At 29.8% G+C, this 22,964-nt stretch overlaps 1 protein-coding gene across 1 annotated transcript in view; it reads right to left on the bottom strand.

Annotated features, from left to right (window-relative positions):
* Positions 1 to 22,964, bottom strand: part of LOC129959655 (poly [ADP-ribose] polymerase tankyrase-like) — a 237,337-nt gene that overhangs the window by 44,567 nt on the left and 169,806 nt on the right. Inside the window, exons 5-6 of the mRNA XM_056072543.1 lie at positions 21,350 to 21,500; positions 5,378 to 5,538 (exon numbers count right to left, since the gene is read on the bottom strand). Coding sequence (XP_055928518.1) covers positions 5,378 to 5,538; positions 21,350 to 21,500 — 312 coding nt within the window. The remainder of the gene's footprint in view (positions 1 to 5,377; positions 5,539 to 21,349; positions 21,501 to 22,964) is intronic.

Raw genomic sequence — 22,964 nt, 5'->3', positions numbered from 1 at the left:
GCTATTTAGAGAACTTGAAGGTTTTTCATCATGTAACATCAACACTTGATACAGGAAATCGCGTTTCAAAGAGCCTAATTGAGTTTTAAAGATCTAGAAAACAATTTGAGAACTTGACCATGAATGGATGCGATAGAAACATTATAGATACTGGAATCACTAATGGCTTAAATTCGTTGTTGAAAAACAAAATAAGAAGATCATTGTAATGGTTCGTTTCCTAATAACAACAAATAACATAGCAACGAATTGTCTACGCGACACCTTTTTTTGTTTATTGAATGGTAAACTAAAGGCCTCATTGCATATGGGGGGGGGTAGATAAGCAATCATAAACCTGTCATGTGCTTCCAGTGGTGTCTTTCTTGCTAATTACAAATAATCTTCTTTCCTTAGAAAATATAAGGGATTTAAGTACAGATCATGTGAAAAATTCTCATTAATTTTATCTTTGAAAAATCCTGAAAAATCTGTTAACTCTTTATGCCTAAAATTTGAAGTTGGAATATTTTCATAGTACATGGCAACTAATAATCTCACGAAACATCCACACTTTATGGCTAATTTTATTGTAAAAGCTGTGCGCCTGTGCAGTTTATCCATGCTTTGTTAAGAGTGCATTCAAATAAAAGAATTTTGAAGAGAAGTTTGTGAGTCAAAAAGTAGAAGTGATATTATCAAGTTCATAATTCCTCAAATCAGTAAAGACATTTAAGATTATATAGATATCATCACATGAAGTATAACTGAAATTATGAAACTTCTTGTCGAAAAACACGTTTCCATTAATTCCTTTAAATAATGCATTAAAAATATCAGCTTCAACTTGTTGTATCATTTAATAATTGACTTCCTCGCGTTTCTATCCCACATACAAGTCTTGAATGAAGTTGTTAAACTAATTATTGAATCATTTTTGTCTGTGCGTATTGATTTTTTTCACGAAAAGGTTTTATTAATATAAAGATTGTATCTCAAGAAATATGATAAAATTTGATTAAATAAACGCCTCAACGCAGTGAAACACAAACATTTTCAGATGCTGAAAACTTCTTCACCTTGTCATGAATTTCAATGACTTAATTTTCTTTGTTTGCAGGATAAATATTTTCGCATACATGCATGAGGTAATAAATTGCTTTAATTCATTTTATTTTATTTAAATTACAGTAACATGCCTTAAAAAACATAAAAAATAACAACCTTATTTTTAAGACCTTATTTTTTAATATGTATGATATTTTGAGTTGGATACTTTTTCTATAATTATAAAACCTTGTTATAATTATTTACATTATTTTCTTATAAAACCACATTAGAATTAATTGCATTATTTCCCATTAAATGTGTCCAAACATTCATAAGAATTTAAACAACCAAGACATAAATTTAAAAAAAAATTCAAATTAATTTTTCAGAACAGCTTTTTTTTTTGAAATGCAAAATGCAATAAAAATTAATCGGTGCTTTAATATATCATGTTTCAAGTATTTTTGAATTAAGGCAATTAATAATCGACATCTATTTGAATTTTCTGATGAGACATTTTAAAATCAAGTTAAGTGACATGTCCACAATTTAATGCGAGGAAAGAAGAATAATACCTTTATTTGAAAGTATGCGAAAAAATTATTGGGAAGACTCCCTCAAGCTGATTTTATCTCATTGCGTATAAAATTTTTAGGAATTTATCAAATAACTGGCTGCTAAAAGAGAGAAATTTGCCGGCGTCCTGGCATAGGGGTAGCGCGTCTTCCCCGTGATCTGGGCGTCCCGGGTTCGAGCCCCGGTTTGGGCATGGTTGTTCTTCTGTTGTTCTATCTGTGAGATGTGTGAATGTGCCCTCCTGTAAAAAGGGGTTGTGCAAGCGAATGAATGATGCGTGAGTGGCAAAGTCGTACTCTTGGCCCTAGTTGGCGCTGCTATAAAAAATAAGAGACGTTCCCCCTCAGGCTTAAATCGCTGTCTTCGTAACAGCGGGCTTGTCAGTGGCAAGTGCCATAAGAAACAAACAAGAGAGAAATTTTTAATTTAAATTGTTACTTTCAATCTATATATCGTGTAATTTATTAAATAACTAGTGAGTAAAAGATACAAATTCATTTTCTATTCCAAAGGAAATGTCGAGGGAAATATTTTTTATCAATTATAAAATCAATATATTTTTTTATCAATTGTAAACTTTTTACAGGGTATATTAGCATGGCGGTTACAACTTTCAGGAGAAATAGACGATACCTAAAAGATAGGAAATCACTCAGCAATTCACGGTCGGAAACGCTTTCCTAGAGCAGTAGTGACAACACAAAACACAAGTATGTAAGGATACGAACAAGATGAGAAAAAATATTTTTTATTTCTAGTACAGCAAAAATGCCGAGAAGCCTTTGGCACGTGTACTCCACCTAAATGCAACACATCGCCTAAAGTGGATCAGGCGAAGTGGTCCAGAGCATTGGCCCACTCAATCGCCAAACCTCACTTGCCTTGATTACTTCACTGGTGAACGAAACTCCTGTTAAAGCTACTGGGGAAGTCCCGGACACGCCCGGTATTTTAGCTAACGTTAGATCTTTAATGCGCCGGAGATGTAATTTCGAACATCTTTGATGAAGGTCGTTGTCTCTTTATATTCTTTTTTCTTAGCTTTTTGCTGTACTAAGAATAATAAACATGCTTTCTTCTCCTGTTCATGTCCTTCCTTTCTTGTATTTTGTGTCATCACTACCGTGTCAGGAAAGCGTTTCCGACCATGTATTGCTATGTGATTTTCAATCGTCTATATGCACTCTATCTCTCCCGAAAGTTTGTAACCGCTGTACTGATAAACCCTATATATACTCCTTTATCTTTATAGAGGGTTAGGCAATTTTCATATTTACCGCATTATAAAGCAAATACACTGAAGGTAAGGTCACATTCCAATGTAAAAAAATTGTGCTTCTTTTTATGGTACTAACATCGTTTACCTCTTAGGTATTTAATTAATAATATTTGAGGGGAAAACAGAATTTAAATAATAAACAAATATTAATTTTCAAAAGAAATATCTAAAGGTAAGAAAAAAATTGGACTGTGCATTTGAAGGAAATTTATCACAGCGGTTTCAAAAGTACAGCCCATTTATCAAATACTAACCTTTTATATCACCAACAATAAATACGATAAAAGAGACGATTATGGTTCTTCTACAAACAAGATTCCTAATGGGAAGTTCGCATGTAAGTAACAATCAATCGCTATTCTAAGCATCCCTGTGATTCCCTGATCCCCCTGATCTATACTTACAAAAGATTTGTTTGTAGAAAAGCATTGAGCCTGTGCGTGTATGGCCGTGTACATTGTCCAGACGAATCGAATGCACTTAAAAGTGATAAGATATTACACGCGTATCCCTAATGGTCATTCAATGTACTTCTGAGTCCGAGTATTGATATGTAACTTAGAAAAATCGTTATTTTTTATGTCGTTTTGCCCTATATTTTAGCGGGTATTTACCAGTGATATTACTTTCTTTATGACCTTAGTGGGTGGGGATAGATACATCTCCAGATAGATCAGACAACTTTCATTCTAAAATAATTTAATGTCTAACGCAATTTACTAAATTTTCAAAAAATATTTTCAGTATATTTAAAAATTAAGAATTAAAGCTGAAAAAAATTAAAACCAAAATCTCAAGATCCGACAAATTTCGTTAGATTTTTCAAATTATTTTGATCTGAGAACTTTTACCTTATTGTAAAGCAAGTTTTTAAAATAATTTCTTTGGAGCTTTCAAGAATAGAAGAGGAGAGGAGAGGATATTTTTTTTTCGCGGGACCATTACTTGCATTATTGCCAAGTCAAAAATTCATCAATGAGCTGTGAACTGACTTAGGAATGAATTTTTCACTGTAATGAAGCAACTATTAAAAAAATCTCATTGCCAGTTATGTTCTTTCCAAATTGATTGTAATTGCTAAAGCAGATCAGTAATATTTAGAAAGAAATTAATCACAGAGATTTAAATTTTTTTTTTATACTTGAAATTTTCGCTCGTTAAATATTTGTTTTGGCCTATACCTATCACTAGTATCTGCATTCTAAAACTTTTGCAGCTTATTTTCTCCTTAGCGCAATTATTATTTCCTTTTATTGAACTTTAGATATTTCATGTTTGTAAATATGGAAATTTGTAGTCAATTTTTTTACTCACTACTTAATGAGCTGTAGTTTTGAAAATTAGTACACTTTTGTGTATCAATGAGAGTTTTTGTATTTGCAGTACTTAATTATCAGTTACTCAGGAATTAAATTAAATTTTGTTTCCCTACATGTGGCGCCACCTATTAGGAAATTATAGATACAATTGATTTCAACGTAAAAAAAATAAAAATAATTAAAATAAAAAATCCGCTGTTTGGTACTACAGTGATAAATGGGAATTTTTAAAAAACTGCCTTTTTTTTATTTTTTCACTTTTCATGTTTCCCTGTTTTAATATAAAATGTCAGAGAAAAAATAAAAAAGCCGCACGATATTTCATAAGATATTTTTCAGCAGGATTCTTGATTTCATATTAAATGCTATTTCGTCTATTTATTAAATAATGAAGTACTCAGTTAGTAATCAAAATTTAAATTAAATGAGTACGAATTCATTCGCTTTATTTATATGCTAAAATTTTACATAAACAAAAACAAATATTTTTAATCGATATTTCCTATTGACTCTAACGTCTGATTCTCCCCTCTACCTTGAGTACCCGTGACAGTTGAAGTCACAAAACGATTTGTTGGAAGTGACACGTGAGTTTTATTTCAATCAAAGGACTTACACAGAAATTTGTACTGTATCATACAGTTCATTAAATTTCTTTGTTAAATATATCCTGATTTAACTTTTCTTACCTACATGAATAAACAAGTTCTATTTAATATATAATAATAATAATAATAGGCTCATTTTTCATATTACGTTATTTGATATTTTCCCATTTCTTGTTAAAATTGTGCTGTAAATTAAAATAATATAAAAAATAACATAACCAAAAATTAATGGTAATAATTAGAGCCGAAGTAAGCATTTCCTACTTTGGGATGACAAAAATATAAAAATCAAGAATAAGAATTAAAAAAAAATTACTATGAATATTGATAATCATAAACCACTGACTTATTATATGCAATATTATAATGCATAGAAATACAAAATTCTATAAACAATAATAATGTGTACTGAAAAATGTTTAAATATTGTCATTACCTATAAACATACCATTCTAAAACAAAAAAAAAAAAAAATGATTCTCAGCAGCAAAAATTATTATCACCAAACAATCATTAATTTTATTTTGAAACTCATAAATTTCAAGATTGAAATATAAAGTACTTACCATGTACATTGGCACTATATTTAAGAAAGACTGGACTTTTGGGATGGCAGAGGTTTCTCCTAACAATCTGTCTCCTTGTCCTTGTAAAACCAATTCTTCTAAAGCATTTATATTACCATCGGAAATCAGCTCTCGAATCTGTGATTTGCTAATTGTTGATTCTGCAAAAATTACATAGTTACGTTAATGATTTTATGCATTACATATTGCGAGTTAGTAATAACTGCAACTATCAAATTTTCACGCACGTAAATCTAAATCTAGAGGCCAATTAAGAAAAAATATCTTACTTACATCCTAAAATAATAAAAAATATAAATGGATAAAAAGTTTTATTGTTTTAAAAACCCTTTCAGCTGCAATTGTAAAATACAGGGTGTTCATTAATTATTGTCAGGGTTTCCGTACCTCATAACTTTCGAATAAAAAATATTACGCAAAAACCGATTACGTATTCGTAAAGTACAACTCAAAGAATTTTATTAATGATATTAAAGTGTAAAGCTTGCACAATTTGCACTTTGTAGGTATTCAGCTGAAGGCGATTCTTTGAGTTGTACTTTACGAATACATAATTCTTTGAGTTGTAATTTACTTATTCATAATTCTTTGAGTTGTAATTTAAGAATATATAATTCTTTGAGTTGTACTTTAAGAATACATAATTCTTTGAGTTGTAATTTACGTATTCATAATTCTTTGAGTTGTAATTTACGAATACATAATCGCCTTCAACTGAATACCTACAAAGTGCAAATTGTGCAAGCTTTACACTTTAATATCCTTAATAAAATTCTTTGAGTTGTAATTTATGAATACGTAATCGGTTTTTGCGTAATATTTTTTATTAGAAAGTTATGAGGTACGGAAATCCCGACAATAATTAATGAACACCCTGTAAATCGAGAATATATGCTCAGATTATTTAAAGTGGAAAAAAAATTATTATCAAACACAGTTAAAAAAATCCAGACCTGCATAGAAACATATTTATTAATGCTACTTGGTGAGTTGAACTTATTGTTAAACACATTAATTTTACTAGTGGGCGGCAATATATTTAAATATTCAACAAGGATATTAAGGATTAAAAGATGTCTTAACTAAGCACTGAAATTAATTCGTCACGTTAACCCTTTGCATTCGGTAAAGTAATTCGATGCAAAATTATTGAACTAACACAAGAACTTGTTTATTGCTATTAAAAATATATTTATTATAGTTTTAAGTTGTATTTTACCGAAAAATTAATCTACTTCTTCTTATTCTTTTTAGGTATTTTTATAATAATCAAAATTTTAAAAAATAAACGTCAAAATGATGCACACTATTGAATGCAAAGGGTTAATTCTTAAATTTACAAGCAATTTACTGATTTCGTGAGGTTTAAACTGAATATAAGATCGCATATTTATTAATATACACGAAATAGCTTCAATAACTAATTTTTATCTCTTAATGATTATGAAGAGATTCTGGATAAAAAAATGGCATCTTATTTATATACAAATGCTGAAACGTTTTTTAATTGGCATTTCCTGTTTCATGTTATGTAGGTTAAATCGAAGATTTACATTAAACATAAATATACAGTGGAATATTATTAATTCAAAATCGACGGTGTTATAATAAAACTCGATTTTTTTCCAAAAATTCGTACTAAAAATAGAATCAATGGAAACTTCATTTGAGTTACAGCAACTAAAAACGATAACTTTAAAACTAAGAACCCCAGTTAATATTTATTTTAATGTTTAAAATTTATAAAATAAGTCACACATAATTAATAAATTTATATCGTGTGATTTTAATAAATGAAGTAAAAGAATTATGCAAAAAGATTGCGACATAAAAGGAAGAAGATACATCTAAAGTATTCATAATTTTGCGAAAATAAAGAAATTTTAATGCTTTTTTTCTATTGAGCAGAAAACGCAAATTCCATATTATAAATGCTTTTTAAATGAAAGAAAGAAATATTTAAACACAATACAGACGAAACCTTAAACATCTATTTCTGTACATAATAATTGTTCACTGTGATTACCTTGGTCACATAGGCAACATACAAGTGATCTACGCTATATCTTAATGAAACGAAGACATAAGAAATAATTTCAGAATATTAGCCACATGTAATACAAGCATGACTCTTAACACCGTATTACACTTCCGTTTCTAGAGCTCATGTGGCCCTTTTCCAGTTTGACATTGATGTAGATGGACTTTGTTAAAAAACAAAAACGAAAATTACACTGGATTCAATTGAAAAGAACCTTACAAATGACAAAATACGAATGCATATAACAAAACAAAAATATTAAAAACTAGGATCAAAAATGTTTGGAGTACAAGAAAACTGGATGAGTGAACATGATAATGTACAGTATGAGTGAAAAAATAAAGCAATTATAAAAAATGAGGTACTATAGGAGATATAAGGATATACTATCAATAAAATGGGGAGTATTAAAATATAGCATTGAAAAGTTGATACGGTTAATCTAATTGGAATAATTCTCCATAATTTATTAGGAATTTAGTCAATAGCTTCGAGTATGTTTCAGAGTGTCTAGCGTGAAATGGATTATTGCATTGATATTGCTTGTGTGACCAAGGGAAATCACATGTAATAATTAATCGAGAGAAATTATTACTTGTGCAAACAAAACTTAAGCAGCTCCCTTCTTTACTATGTTAAAATGTTTTCTTTTTTCGCGCTTTACAAGGAAGTAATAATCATTTATAATCGATATAATTGTTTTGAATTATCTATATTGCCCACTAATAAATTTATGGCTTTAAGAAGTTATTCATCTGTAATTATTTAGTATATAAAGGACTGATGTATTAAATTATCAAAAGCAATACTTCGCAATAAGTTTTGACATCGAAGTAATAAACATCCATTCAAATTGTAGCCGAAACTTTTACATTACATTAATAGGAAATGCAAAGCAAATATTGATTTAACGAATTCGCAGTGAAAATGTTCGAGTTAACCAAGTTCCATTGTATTTTTAAATCCTGTAAATTTTCAGATATTTACTCATTTTTCTTTAATAAAATCACAGGAACAATTGAAAATCGCAACAAACTAATACTAATGTGTTTTGAAGATGCAAAAGTCGGCTTCATTGAAAATTCATTTCGTCGTAAATAAGTATCCGTAAGGTGATACACGAATAATGCATTTTAGGGTAATGATATCTTACTTGCCGTTCCGAACAATATTTCGGTAAACAAAGTCTTGTTTAATATATCGCCTTAGAATATTGATTTAACCCATTTTCTCTCACTAGATAATATACAGAATAAATTTATTCAACATTGATTAGTTAATGGCAGTGTCGAGACAGAAAATGAAAATAAAAGTTTTATCATATCCTCCCTACATGAATTCTAGGGAAAGCCACAAATAAATTACTCTAGTACAATCCTAGTGTTAGGTCAGGAAAATTTCTCGAGATAAATAGATTCTTCCGTAGGCTCTTCACCAATTCGATGACAATAATTATTTATTATGTCTAATTAAATTTATGTGTAATGTAGCATTATTGACAAATATTGATATATTTAATTTTTAGAGTTCCTTAACCACTTAACTGATACCATGTAACATTTTAAGCATTTAGTTATTTGTAGATGTTAGAAATGGACCTAAAATTGACGAGGAATCCATATAAATATTTGTTCTTTAGACTTTTAGTCGTGAATCAAAACGAGAAAACAAAGACCACAGTGGCCTGGTGATAAGGATCCGGGACGGGAGGCTTCTAGGTTCGAAACCCGATTTCACCTGAAACTTAAACATGGAAGTTGACGTAGTATATTTAATATTTAGAGTTCTTTAACCACTTAACTGATACCCTATAACATTTTAAGATTTAATTATCTGTAGATGATATAAGTGGATCTAAAAATGGATGAGGAATCCATTAAATCTTTGTTCTGTAGACTCTTAGTTGTGAATCAAAATGAGAACACAGCAAAGACCGCATCGGCATGGTGAGAATGATCCGAGATGTGATGCTTCCAGGACCGGAACCCGATTTTACCTGAAACTCGAACATGAAAGTTGAACTAGTAAATTGTTATAACCATTAACTGATTAATATAACCATTTAACTGATACCCTGTAACATTTTAAGCATTTAGTTATTCGTGGATGTTATAAAAGGAGCTAAAAGTGATGAGGAATCCTTATAAATCTTTGTTCTGTAGACCCTTAGTTGTGAATCAAAACGAGAATATAACAAAGACCGCAGTTGCCTGATAATAATATTCCGTAATGTGATGCTCCCAGGTTCGAAACCCGATTTCAGCTGAAACCTAGTGCTCTTTAATGTTTTCTTGCTCATACAGTGCTGAAGTTTGAAGAGAACACTGTCTATAATGTTGTCATGTTATCTAATTAAGGTTCTATAGCACAAGGACCTTCTCAAAGCAACGTTTGTGTTACTTCAAATCTTGACATAAATATTAATAAACTAAATTATCCCAATGTCAGGCGTCTTTTAATTTGATAATAGAGAAAAATGAATGGTTGAATGATTAAAATTTAATGAATATTATTGCGTCCACTATCCATTAATATTGATTAACTTTAATGTTGTAATTATAAATACATTAATAAAGTTATTATAAATACCTTAATTTATAGTTTCAAAATTAAGAACGTTAAAATGTAAATATAAGCTTATCTTTAAAATACGAAAATAAACTTCACTTCAGAAATATTCCATAAAAATATTTCAGTTTAAAGAATCAGTATTTATGATGCGGACATTTTAATTCAATTATTATTCTAAATTAATCAACTAATCAGCATCGCAAACATTAAGCAAAATTTTAAACTGCACATTTTTCTCTAAAACGTCTTAAATTATATCAAACTGCAATTTCATTATATATTGTTGGAAATTTTCATTTCTTTATTTTAAATAAAATTAACAGTTAAAGAGTCAGTATTTATAATTATCTACCTCATATCAAAACAGAACACACATTTGGCAGCAGTTCTAAAATCGTAAAAAAATGTTATATTCTTGTTGTCATTATTTAGTCTATGATTACAAAAGAATGACAAATAATCTTTAAGAAAAATTTGCTAAATTTAGTTAATGCCTGCACATGACTTACTTATAGTGACTTTGTGATACTGTACCTTTATTAAATGATGATGATAATAATTTATCCATTAGAATTAATGGATAATTAAATTACTGGAAATTAATGGATAATTAAATTACTGGAAATTAATGGATAATTAAATTACTGGAAATTAATGCATAATTAAATTACTGGAAATTTGGAGTAATTATTAATGGAATTAATAATTACTCCGAATTTCCACATCTCAGCAGCAGTGGGAAGTTTGACTCCTTAATGTCATATTAAACGCGCAGTAAGTGCACTTAGGAGGCGGAAATGGGTCACGAACGAGGAAGTTTTTGGTCCCAAAGATGAAATTTTATCATTATGCCATCACGATCCGCATCATGAAAAAGCTATTTTTATCAGCACCCAAATTAAAATCAGAATGCATATCATTAAAGAAGACTGATAATATCGAATACCAATTCTAGATACACCCCGGCAAATAAATTAACAAAGATTTTCAACTTATCCCCCTGTCAGTTTTCGTTTATCAATAAATAGTGAATTCCATGACATAAAATTTCTTGTTCTTTTCACGAGTCCTGTGTCCCGAGATTAGCACTTTTTGCCGATTGTACTTAGCTAAGGAATAGTGCGCAAAAAAAAATAAATAAAAAAAATGATTGCTTATTACTTCTTTTCATTCCGAGAATAATCTGAGTTCATCCTATTGTTAAATATAAGCATTTCCCCCTCTTATCTTTCCTCTCATTCCTTATTTACGAAATAAATTTTTCCTGCCGCCTGCGCAAAAGCACGGAGGATTTCCGAATTCGATAATGAAACAATATCTATTGTTCAAAATAAATAAATAAATAAAAGAAAAGAAACTTCAAAACCTGTTAGATATCAATGCTCATTTCCCCTTCATATCCCCCCTCTATCCTAAAATAAAATCTGCCGTTTTGTAAGCTGTCGTAGATGCGCATGTGTTGGATGCTAGACATTTGCGTCATATATATTATTCATGGTTGAGAATCATTCCGATACTGGTCCTAACTTTCCTTCATGTTATTCTCAATTAATCAATTACTGCAATGTCTTCCTGCACTGGTCTTTTCTTGGACTAAAAAACCCTCCTCGCTTTTGTGCGTGAATCAGTATACATTTATTTAATCAAAATACGGGTGAGAGAAGATATGAAAGGAGGAGATGTTTATATTTAACAATAAAGGAAACTCTGTTTGTTCTCGGATTTAGGAGGTGTAAAAATTGAGGATAACTTGTAATGTTGCCAGGAACAGACACTAAATTGCAATAAAATACTCGTGCTTTAGAGCAATTTTTTACTTATAGTAAAGAGCTTTAGCATGAAATTATGATGAATAAATGGAAGATTTCTGTTCTTAAAATTTAGTTATTCACTTTTTTCAAAATAAAAATAAATTTTTATATTAAAACATTTTTTATTTCTTATTGAGTTTTTTGATAATATTTTTATATTAACAATGGTAGATAATTTCAATCACATTTAATGATAGCATATAAAATATTTTTCGTGCCACTCCTGAAAGCTTTTTTACCACATAAACTAGCATATTAACAATCAATATGCAATTTTGAGTTTAAAAAAAATAGCACGGTCAGCAACGACACTCAAATACATGTGGGAAAAAAACTGAAAGAAAAGTTTATTATGGGATGGAAATCAAGGTCAAATAATGACGAATAATTCTGTAAATGCTTTCATCCTTCTGCGTCTCACCCCTTAGCGAGGTAGAATCTTTGGAAAGTGGTAGCCCCGGGATACTGAAAGGACACTATGCGTTTCTGTATAAATAAATACTTTTGATGTTTTGAAATATTCACTTCTTTTATCCTCAACAAAACCAAACTCTAAATATCTAAATAATATTGAGTGAATTTCACGTGGAAATTTTTTAAAGTAAATAAACAGAAATTTCAAAATCATTGCAATAAATAAATATGTAGCAGCTGTTACAAACTAGAAAGATACATAAATAGTCTTGAAGCTTTCCGGATTTCGATTCTATCTTTTCGAGAAAAAATAAACAAGATCCAGTTTAAGGAGATACATCTGACTATAAGGATATTGAGATATATGTGCAAAACTGAAAATGATATCTAAAATGCCATTAAATGGCCGGATCTCTGCTAGTCATCAGTAAAATCTCTAAAGCAGTTTTCAGTGTTCTGTTAACATCTTTCCTTTGCCTTCCCTATCTAGAAAGATATAACAATTTGAAATTTGATGCATCACTACTTTCTAGGATATTAAATAAAATATTTTAGTTGAGGAAGGCTTTTAGTGAATCTTTAGCAATTTTTTACAGTTAGTTAGATATAAAAATTTGGCTGAATTGATAAGTAGAAGAAATAGTCTGTATGATGTAAGTCTTATAAATGTCTGTTTTAAGCCAGAATAAAAACGGATGAATAGAACTTTCCATTCTCTAATTTGCATATCTATTTTGCAACTCTTTGCTATCTAATTTGTAACTCTTCCAATTAAACAGTAAAATGCTGAAATGTAATTCCTTTTCCAAGCGTGTCTATACGTTCAATAAAACCTTTTAAATTTTAGTTTCATATTTTTAGATCATTGCATGATTCCGTGATATTTTTTGCTTTATAAAACAATAGAACCTATGATTTTTTAAAGTTATTAAAAGAGGCATTGTGAATATTTTATTTTTTAGAAGTGTGGAATGATCGGATACTAAAAATGCCAACTTTAGCTATAACATTTTCTGACTTTGATAATGCCTAATATACATATACTTCTGTTCTTTGATAATGGCTAATGTACATATACTTCTGTTCTTTGATAATGCCTAATATACATATACTTCTGTTCTTTGATAATGCCTAATATACATATACTTCTGTTCTTTGATAATGCCTAATATACATATACTTCTGACTTTGATAATGCCTAATATACATATACTTCTGTTCTTTGATAATGGCTAATGTACATATACTTCTGTTCTTTGATAATGCCTAATATACATATACTTCTGTTCTTTGATAATGCCTAATATACATATACTTCTGTTCTTTGATAATGCCTAATATACATATACTTCTGTTCTTTGATAATGGCTAATGTACATATACTTCTGTTCTTTGATAATGCCTAATATACATATACTTCTGTTCTTTGATAATGCCTAATATACATATACTTCTGTTCTTTGATAATGCCTAATATACATATACTTCTGTTCTTTGATATGCCTAATATACATATACTTCTGTTCTTTGATATGCCTAATATACATATACTTATGTTCTTTGATAAAGCCCAATATACATATCTGTACTGTGGTGCATAACTTTTCCAATGAAAACTGGGAGAATGTTTTGTATATAAGCTTTGATATTATTCCATATTCAATCACAAAACTTAAAAAGTAATTAGAGAACAGTCGAGCAAAAATCTTGAAAAGATTTCTGAAAATTTGCAGAGTAAAAGTGAAATAAATTTGAAGAATGTGAAGGAATACAAAAGGATTAGATTGTGATCTGTTTACTTTTTATGAATAAGGATACATCAAGTAAAAACCTCTTTTAAAATTAAACCCAAAAATTTAAAATTATAGCTCTACTCTACGGAGCCATAATTCGGATTTTTTTCATCACAACATCTTGAATATCAAATATTCATCGCATTTGTCTCTCCAAAATCGCTGAAAGCCTCTTCAGCACATTAAATAATACATCAAGAGATTTTGAAGGTAAACATGATGTCAGAAAACGAAAGAAACAATTTAAAATCTAGAAAACAATACTTTCCGTCATTTAAATTCTTTTTTGAAACATCTGCAAAATTCAAACGGTTCTCTTATTATAGAAGCATTTGTAAAAGAACATGTATCGTTTTCACCATCTGACATGGGCTCAAAATGACAAGGCCCGCCCAAAGTAATCCGCTTGTTGCTTTCAAACGAGATATTAATGTAATTAACTGAATAGTAAACAATAATATCAATGTTTTTTGCAACGAAAAAGGCGCATAGTATATTTAAAAGTATTGTTGAATTGATTTTTTCAACCCACGTATGATTCTTCTTACGATTGCAAATTTTATGCAACTGCTTTCCATTAAACTGTTTTCCATTAGAATCATTATAGTTCATCCCCTGATTGCATTTATTATGTTATCTAGTATATTCGGCGTTATATCTAAAATGCCGGCTCTAGAGAATTGACGGATATTTAACTCTCTCGAACCAACTTTTGCATGATTAAAATTTTAAATCCCATTTAAAAATAATCCTTTCAACAATAATCCATGCAAAACTATGATTTACTTACCCAATAGAAAATTAAATCCGATCACCGCAACGTATAGGCTCATTAGAGCCGAAAGGGTTGAAGGTAGGTTTTATTAAACCGATTGGGTATTAAATCTAATCTCTGGAACGTATATGTCCTTTAGGGCCGAAAGGTTTAAAATAGCTGCTTGAGATACTTTCTCATTAATACGAAAACAACATATTTGTGGTTTCATGAGACAAAATGTTGATTTTGCCAATAATGAGCATTACATTCAAATGATTCAGAATCGACGTCTTCTCCGAACTGCATAGTGCAGAGGAAATTAAAATTTTCTTTTTATAAGTGGGATATATCAAATAAATGTTATCAAAATAATTCGCAAAAGTAAGATTTCGCTTTATTTTTCTACAGAGCAAATAAAATTTCTATTTTTTAGCGTTGCGAACGACGAGCAAAATAAATATTACCACATATTATTTTTTTTTCTCAAAATATGATCACGATTTGGTCAAATCTCCGACTAGGAAAATACCTGGGGTGGGAAGTCCTGTCTCTCCGCCATGTCTCTGCCTATCACTTTTGGGTATATTAACAACGGCTCGCGTGTTTGTAAATTTTGTTTTATATAGTTTGTTTAATTTGAGATTATAGCAAACAATATATTAAAACTTAAAAAGTATATTTTCTATATAACTTATAGTAGTAAATTAATCCTTTTCACTTTTCAACTTTTTCTAATTCATCTGCGGAATATGACTCACAAACCAGCTTGAAAAACAATTGATTTACTGAATTCTTAACTTATAATTTTTGTCAGTTGAAGGGGGAATTGTTCCTTTTCATTTACTGAGTTACAGTCTAATGCATCGATTGTCAATGACGTGTCAATATTTTTAGAAACAATAATTTCATCTAAACAAATATGATACCGCAAAAACAGACTATTAAATCAGTTGATAAAAATAATTCGATAAATTAAATACTCTATTTAACGAAAGCATTTTATATCAAAGAGCAAGTGTTTTATTTATTTTAAATTTCAACATATCATTTGTGGGTTGTTTTTTTTTTTCATAATTTGGCAATTTAAAAACTCCACATAATAAAAGTTATGGGATTTTGTTGTAATAGCTGGAAATACTAACGACATTTGTAACATTTTGAGACAAATATATCATTCAGATACCATACACAACAATTTGAGAGCAGATGCAATAAACCCCTTATACAACCTATACAAGTATTTTACATTAGAAAAATGTCGTGGGAAAATGGAAATACAACATTTTAATATAACAATGATGTTAAATAAGAGCTAGCACCCATTTGTTTTAAAGAAAAACGTTAAATTCCCATTACTTATATAATATGACTTAACAAACAAAACGCTTGTAGAAACAGACACGAAACATTCGTCTTATCACATTTATCCCGCTTTTCTTCTGATTTAAAAACTGCTTTAAACGTCTGTTTTCACTTAGTTAACTTGTCTCTCCAATTAGAATTTAACCGTCGGTGGAAACTCTTCATTAGTGATTACTGTATTCCCGAATAAATCAGGTCAATGAAATTAACGGAAATGTATCTGTTAACAATGACGGTTAAAGAGATTGTCTTCGATTTACAGCTTGAATGAGAATTCTAACGAACAGAGAATGAAATGAAACGTAATTAAGCTAATTACATTCCACATTAACGGGCTTCCTGAACAACTTCGCGGATTCCTGAGGTAACCAGACAGACTCTTCTACGCTTTATATCCTTAGAAATTAGCGCGAAGAGTTTATGATCATTTTGTTCTTTTATGATATCATTCTGTTCCATGGTTTGAGATAACAGATGTCATGTTGTATGCGAGATTGTCAGTTGGAGTTAGTTATGGAATTACAAATAGACAAAATTGAATGGTAGAAATCATTAAGAACAATGTACATAACGAAACGATTAAATAAGTGCTTTAGTGAAGTCATGACCATTCTTAGAAGAAATTTACATTATATTTCTAGAAAAATTTGATTTTTTAATTGATAAGTGGAATTTAGATTGTTTTATCCATCAGGGGCTGCATATTTAACTACTACTTCACTCTAAAACAAACAGATATTGTATACAGTTTCTTAAACTTCAGAAGAAATTTCAGAAAAAGAATATTTTTTTTTATCGTTTCCCAAAAGTTGACCATGAAATAACTTTTCCAGTTTGGTGGCATCTGCAGCTAAAACGAGAGAACGAAATAAAATCACATTTCATATGCAGACTGTGGAAGGTATAGGAAGAAGAATCCGCCGATAGGGGAAATACTGACACTGTGGGAATACAATTCTGAATGAATTCATGAAACTCATAGGAATTAATCTTTTATTCGTCAATATTAGGGTCCCCTGGACGCTGTGCATTTTCAATATCCAGGCCTTCCATGTGTACAACACATAGCATACGATGTATGACGTTCTCCACTGCTTAGTGTAAACTGTCAGTTTCGATGTTCATAACAACCCATCTTATATTCTGTACATAAGACATGCAGGCTTGCTTAACCACGGCATTACATTGTCTAGTGTAAAACAGTTTTCCCAGTAAAGCACGCTGAGGTAAGGTAGGGCCTATATTAAGAACACATCAACAATCAATGATGAACAACAGTCAAGAACACTTCAATAGTCAAGAATGAACTACTAACAAGTCGTTTGCTCTCCCCTTTTTACAAGGCATGCATATAGAGCTGCTGTCAAGCAAGCACTAGGAAATTTACATAATCCATCCCATATACAATGCAAATTTCCTTGTTCGTACGTAACAGCACGCTACTATTTCCCCTAACGGCAATTTTTAGTACTAATTTGTTTCTGCGGAATTCATCTCCCACAGTTTGTATATGAAATGTGGTTTCATTTCGTTCATTCGTTTTAGCTACATATGCCGCCAAACAGGGAAAGTTACTTTATGACCACACTGTATAATGCAGGCAAAACAGAATTCGGAATTAATACAATTTAGCACCTCACAACGAGAATGAACAGAGCTTCAGATTCTATTATGAAGGCAGACATTGGGTTCAGACCCAGAAGTAATCGATAAAAAACACCATAAATGTGAGCTTGATGTCCATTAAATCTAGTCATCGATCAAAAGACTTGACTTTAATATGATGAAAAAATATGGGTATTGAAGATTGGCTTAAGCTCGTTCTTTTGAATGACAACGCTTCAAAATTACGAAGTCTATCCCGACACTCTCTCATAAAGCCTGAAAGCGAATTGTTGACGTGCCAAATGGATCGACCTAAGAACCTACTCCTAATTAATAGATAAAAGTCTGTTGTCTAAGGAATCTCTGAGGCTATGCTGTTGAACAGCAGAGACTGGACTTAGATTGAAATTTCATTTCCTAAGTTTGCACGTTTCTGTGTCCACTTTGTGATTATAACAAGTATCAGAATTATTAAACTAATAACTAAAAACACAACGCTTATCAATAGCAGAAGTGCTGAGTGTCAGAGAGTTGTCTTTGCTTGCTTAAACTAAAGAATATCGAATTTGGAAGCTGAATCCTCAAACACGGTAGATTCTTTTTCCTCAAAACGTGCAGTGAGTTTTCCCTCAGATTAAATGCTCGATATTCTGACAAGTCGATTACTTTTTTTATTATAAAAAATTAATAGGTAATAATTTAACCTTAAAAATGACAAGGAAAAAAGTTGAATTAGCTTTCCACTTTTCAAATGTGAAGCCAAAATTGCCTTTGGTAGTCCTTTGTTGTCCTACTTATATGGATATTTTATCTACAAAGAAATATATTATATAACGTGTACAGGTCCACAAACATGACAGAATTTCTGCAAAATCCGGTCTCAAATCAACGAGTCCTCTATTCTCGACGGTTCTAGAAGAGAAGAACCTCATAGAAAGTACATTTGTAGAGAGCGCAAAGCGTTATCATCTGACAGTCTTCAAAGCCTTAAATTAATTATTTTTTACATTTTTTAAATATTGGTCCTTTTAAAATTAAATTTAAATATTCTAATAATTAATTAATTAAATATTTTACTTATAATAGTTTTGACTTAAAGCAAAAATATTTCAATTAAAAAATTAAAATCAACAATTAAGGTTTTAAAATCTATTAACATATCCGCTTTAAAATATCAGATTTCTTCATTCTTTTCTCAGCTTAGTTACGACAGTATCGCATATTGAGCGATATGCATTTTATTTTAAGACTTCTAATTGGCAAATTGATATATGTCCAAAATCATTTTATAATAAAGTAACGGTGATTTACTTTTTTATAAATTTTCCTTATCCATTAGTTCTCTCTTTTTTTTTTTAGATGAAAATTTTATGCTAGGAGTATAGCGATTTGTCTCAGATGACAGTACTTGGCCAGTTTACAGCAGATTCACATTATTTCTATTAATCTAGTTTTCTTTGTTAAAGCGCAGTTTTTATATAATAAAAAGTCTCTATTAAATTGTCTCCCCAATTAATTTTAGTTACAAAAGTGCTGTCTTAGTATAAGTAAAGCAGCTATGGTCGATGCAATATGATCACAGATAACACGACCTTGCTATAAAATTAAGAGTTGTCATTCTTATCTCTAAAATAGCCGGAAAATGTTAAGATCAAAGCTGATTACAAAAACTCTAGAGTTTCACCTCTCAAGTATGAAAGTTATAGAGTTAAATCTGTTAGACTGTAATCTAGATGAGGTGTTCTGTCTGGATATCTATTAACGTTGCCATGAATCATGACTATAATTTAGACCACAAAATAATAAGATGCTTACTTCTTTACCATCTTTTAATTGTAGTAGAGAAGAGAGTATCTAATTGACTGTAGGTGTGAATCACAGGCAATTCACATGGTGAACAACGGGATAAAATAAGAAGATATAAATTAAACATAAGCGTGTTCTACATGCATCAAATTTTACACTGAATGAGAATTTTTACTCTCACTCAAACAACCTTCTTTACCATCTTTTAATTGTAGTAGAGAAGAGAGTATCTAATTGATTGTAGGTGTGAATCACAGGCGATTCACATGGTGAACAACGGGACAAAATAAGAAGATATAAATTAAACATAGGCGTGTTCTACATGCATCAAATTCTACACTGAATGAGAATTTTTACTCTCACTCAAATATGGGTACGTAATACGCTAATTGCCACTGATTCTCCTGTGATTCCCACATATCTAATTGTACGGAACCATCTATTCCATTAAATGACTCTTTCTTTACTTTAATTAATAAATCGCAAAAAAGGGATAATTTAATTAGAAAAATGGCCCATATATTCGGCGTGCGTTGTGGCAATAAATATATTAACATTATTTTTAATTAATCAGAATATTTTTTTCGAAATGCCTAATATTACTTAAACTATATGTTATTTTTTTGCAATCAATCGATTGTAAGAAATAAGAATTGAAAAAAAATTAGAACATCCTTTGCAATTTCTTAGCTTGAAACTCGTTTAGAAAACCAACAATAACATCCCACTTGAAAATCGATACTTCTTTTCTCTATCCGGATTTTTTTCCCCGTCCCTCAGATTTTTCTACGCAGTTTTTAATTTTTTTTTTATTTCAAATTTAGAGTCACTTTAATAATGATCTTAAAGAACGAATGGCGATTCGATCGATTGTTCACCACTGTTTCCTTAGCTAGGCTAAATAAAAAAAAGAAAACAGCGTAAGAATTTTTCTTCCTGAAGAATGGGTGGGAGAAAAAGGGATTTTAGGATTCTCCATTCTCTCAAAGTTGTCAGTCTGTGGTATTTCCCTTCACGAGAGGGAAAACTTGATTGGCGGGTATCAAGTCCTCTAGAACTGAGTGTGTGCGTTTCCCATTTGTCGTTAGATGTTTCTATGTCCGTTCCTTTTCTTGTTTATTTATTCAGTTCTTTTTGCAGCGATGTATTGAAGATATCTTTTAATGTAACGTTTTGTTCATAGTGCCAAGAAAGCAATAAAAATTGAAAGCTGTAAATGTATGAAAAAGAATTCCGGGAAAATGTTGCAGAAAATGTCCTATTTTCACTCTCTTTCTAGATAGGATTTTTTTCCCCCTGCTATCAAAAATGAAAGGAACGGTTCTCGATGAATAATTGGTGTCTGCTAATTGTTCATATAATTAGAAGAAATATAATAATTAGGAAAAGGAAGTTATGGCAATTTCATGGTGCATTTATTAATAATTATGTTTGTAAAACATAATATTTTGTGCTCAACAAATTCGTAAAATTTAGTACATCTGTTGACAGTGAGCTAGGTATCTTATTTCATAATTAATATTCCCTAAAATAAAATAATGTTCTAGTTTCTAGTAAGATGTATCACATACCACATTTCTAAAAAATCACAGAGCCAAGATAGAGCAATTAAACTGAACTGAAATCTTGCAAACATGAGCTTTACTGGTGCATTGAAAGAAAAAATAAATTTGATTTAAAATCAAAATAAATATTTCATTTGAAAGAAACGTTTCAGCAATACTCTCAAACAGATTCATGAGAAAAAAAATAGGCGACATGAAATAAAATGTGGTATGAAGAATTACTTACTGTTGTTGTTTGCAAGAGACTGACTCGTGGCCACTTGACCATAATACCTAGGTTTTATTTTTCTTATTCCATTCAGCGTTGACCCGTCTCGAAGTTGTCGCAACGTACTTTCATTTTGTCCATCTAGATAGTAGCTGGGCTGTCTGCCATACTGTAAAATCAACATCACACGTTTTGAAATAATTTTATATATAATCAAACATAAATTTAAATTTTTTTATTAATTTTGTAATTGAGAATGAATGAACATTTTGGTAGTTTAAATGTAGATATTCATAACGAAAAGTCTTTAAAAATGCTTTGTTATTCATCGTTTTTAAGCTTTAAATTTTCATGCTTATTTTTATATGAAAGTAACCCTAAAAATGTAAGAACATGCTTTGGTAAATGCAAAAAATATTTCACAAATAAGCCTTTTTTACATACTCTTTAAAAAATTGTTAGAAGCCTCATGAATATTACAAATGAAAATAATTCAAATCCTGTATCTTAGGATTAGCATGGCAGTCTAATGGCCTCATGAATATTACAAATGAAAATAATTCAAATCCTGTATCTTAGGATTAGCATGGCAGTCTAATGGCCTCATGAATATTACTTTATGAATCTAATTCAAATCCTGTATTTTAGGATTAACATGGTAGTCTAACGGTCTCATGAATATTACTTTATGAATCTAATTCAAATCCTGTATTTTAGGATTAACATGGTAGTCTAACGGTCTCATGAATATTACTTTATGAATATAATATAAATCCTGTATTTTAGGATTAATATGGCAGTCGAATGGTCTCATGAATATTACTAATGAATCTAATTCAAATCCTCCATCTTAGGATTAGCATGGCAGTCTGTTTAGGATTTATATTATTTTCAATCTAATTTATGGCAACAAATTGTGAAAAAAACTCTTCAAAATTTAAAATGAAGAATAATAATCATGAATATTTTTATTTTTGTCAAAAGTAACGACATAAAGCAGATTCATAATCTTGCTTTTCTTTAATAAATTATGCTTTATAATTAAAGTCATAAAGTTTTATTTTACACCTCAGGTTTAAAGTTAAATTATGAAAGAAAAGGAAAATACATAGGACAGAAATTCATAAAAATGTAATAAAATTAAATGAAGAATATCAGTAACTCGGTGGTGTTTACAACAGAGGAAGGAAAAATGGCAAATAGATATGAACAAATCCAATAGCGCTTTACTTTTTCTGAGTTTAAGAAATTGCTTTATATTGCATTATAAAAATAAAAAAAGGTAAAGTTATTATTATTTATAATTTAAACATACTACATAAATAAAATGAAAAAATTAATGAAAAAATTTATATTTTCTCAGTGATGGCTGTATTTATTGTTTAATTTTTCTTTAAATATTTTTAACTTATATTATTACCATTAGAGAGAATAAAAGTATTTTAGATACTATAAAAAAATGTATTTATCATGATGTTAATAAATGCTGTAAAACATGTGGAAAATATGATACCATGATACTTAATCATAATTAAATACATATAATTATAGAATAACACATCAAAAACATTCAAAATTTTAGGCATGATAAAAGTCTAATTTCTAAATATGATAAATTTGCAGCACATATATT

The sequence above is a fragment of the Argiope bruennichi genome, chromosome X2 (genome assembly GCF_947563725.1).
Source record: "Argiope bruennichi chromosome X2, qqArgBrue1.1, whole genome shotgun sequence".
Lineage (NCBI taxonomy): Eukaryota > Metazoa > Arthropoda > Arachnida > Araneae > Araneidae > Argiope > Argiope bruennichi.
This window is presented reverse-complemented; position numbering and strand designations above follow the sequence as displayed.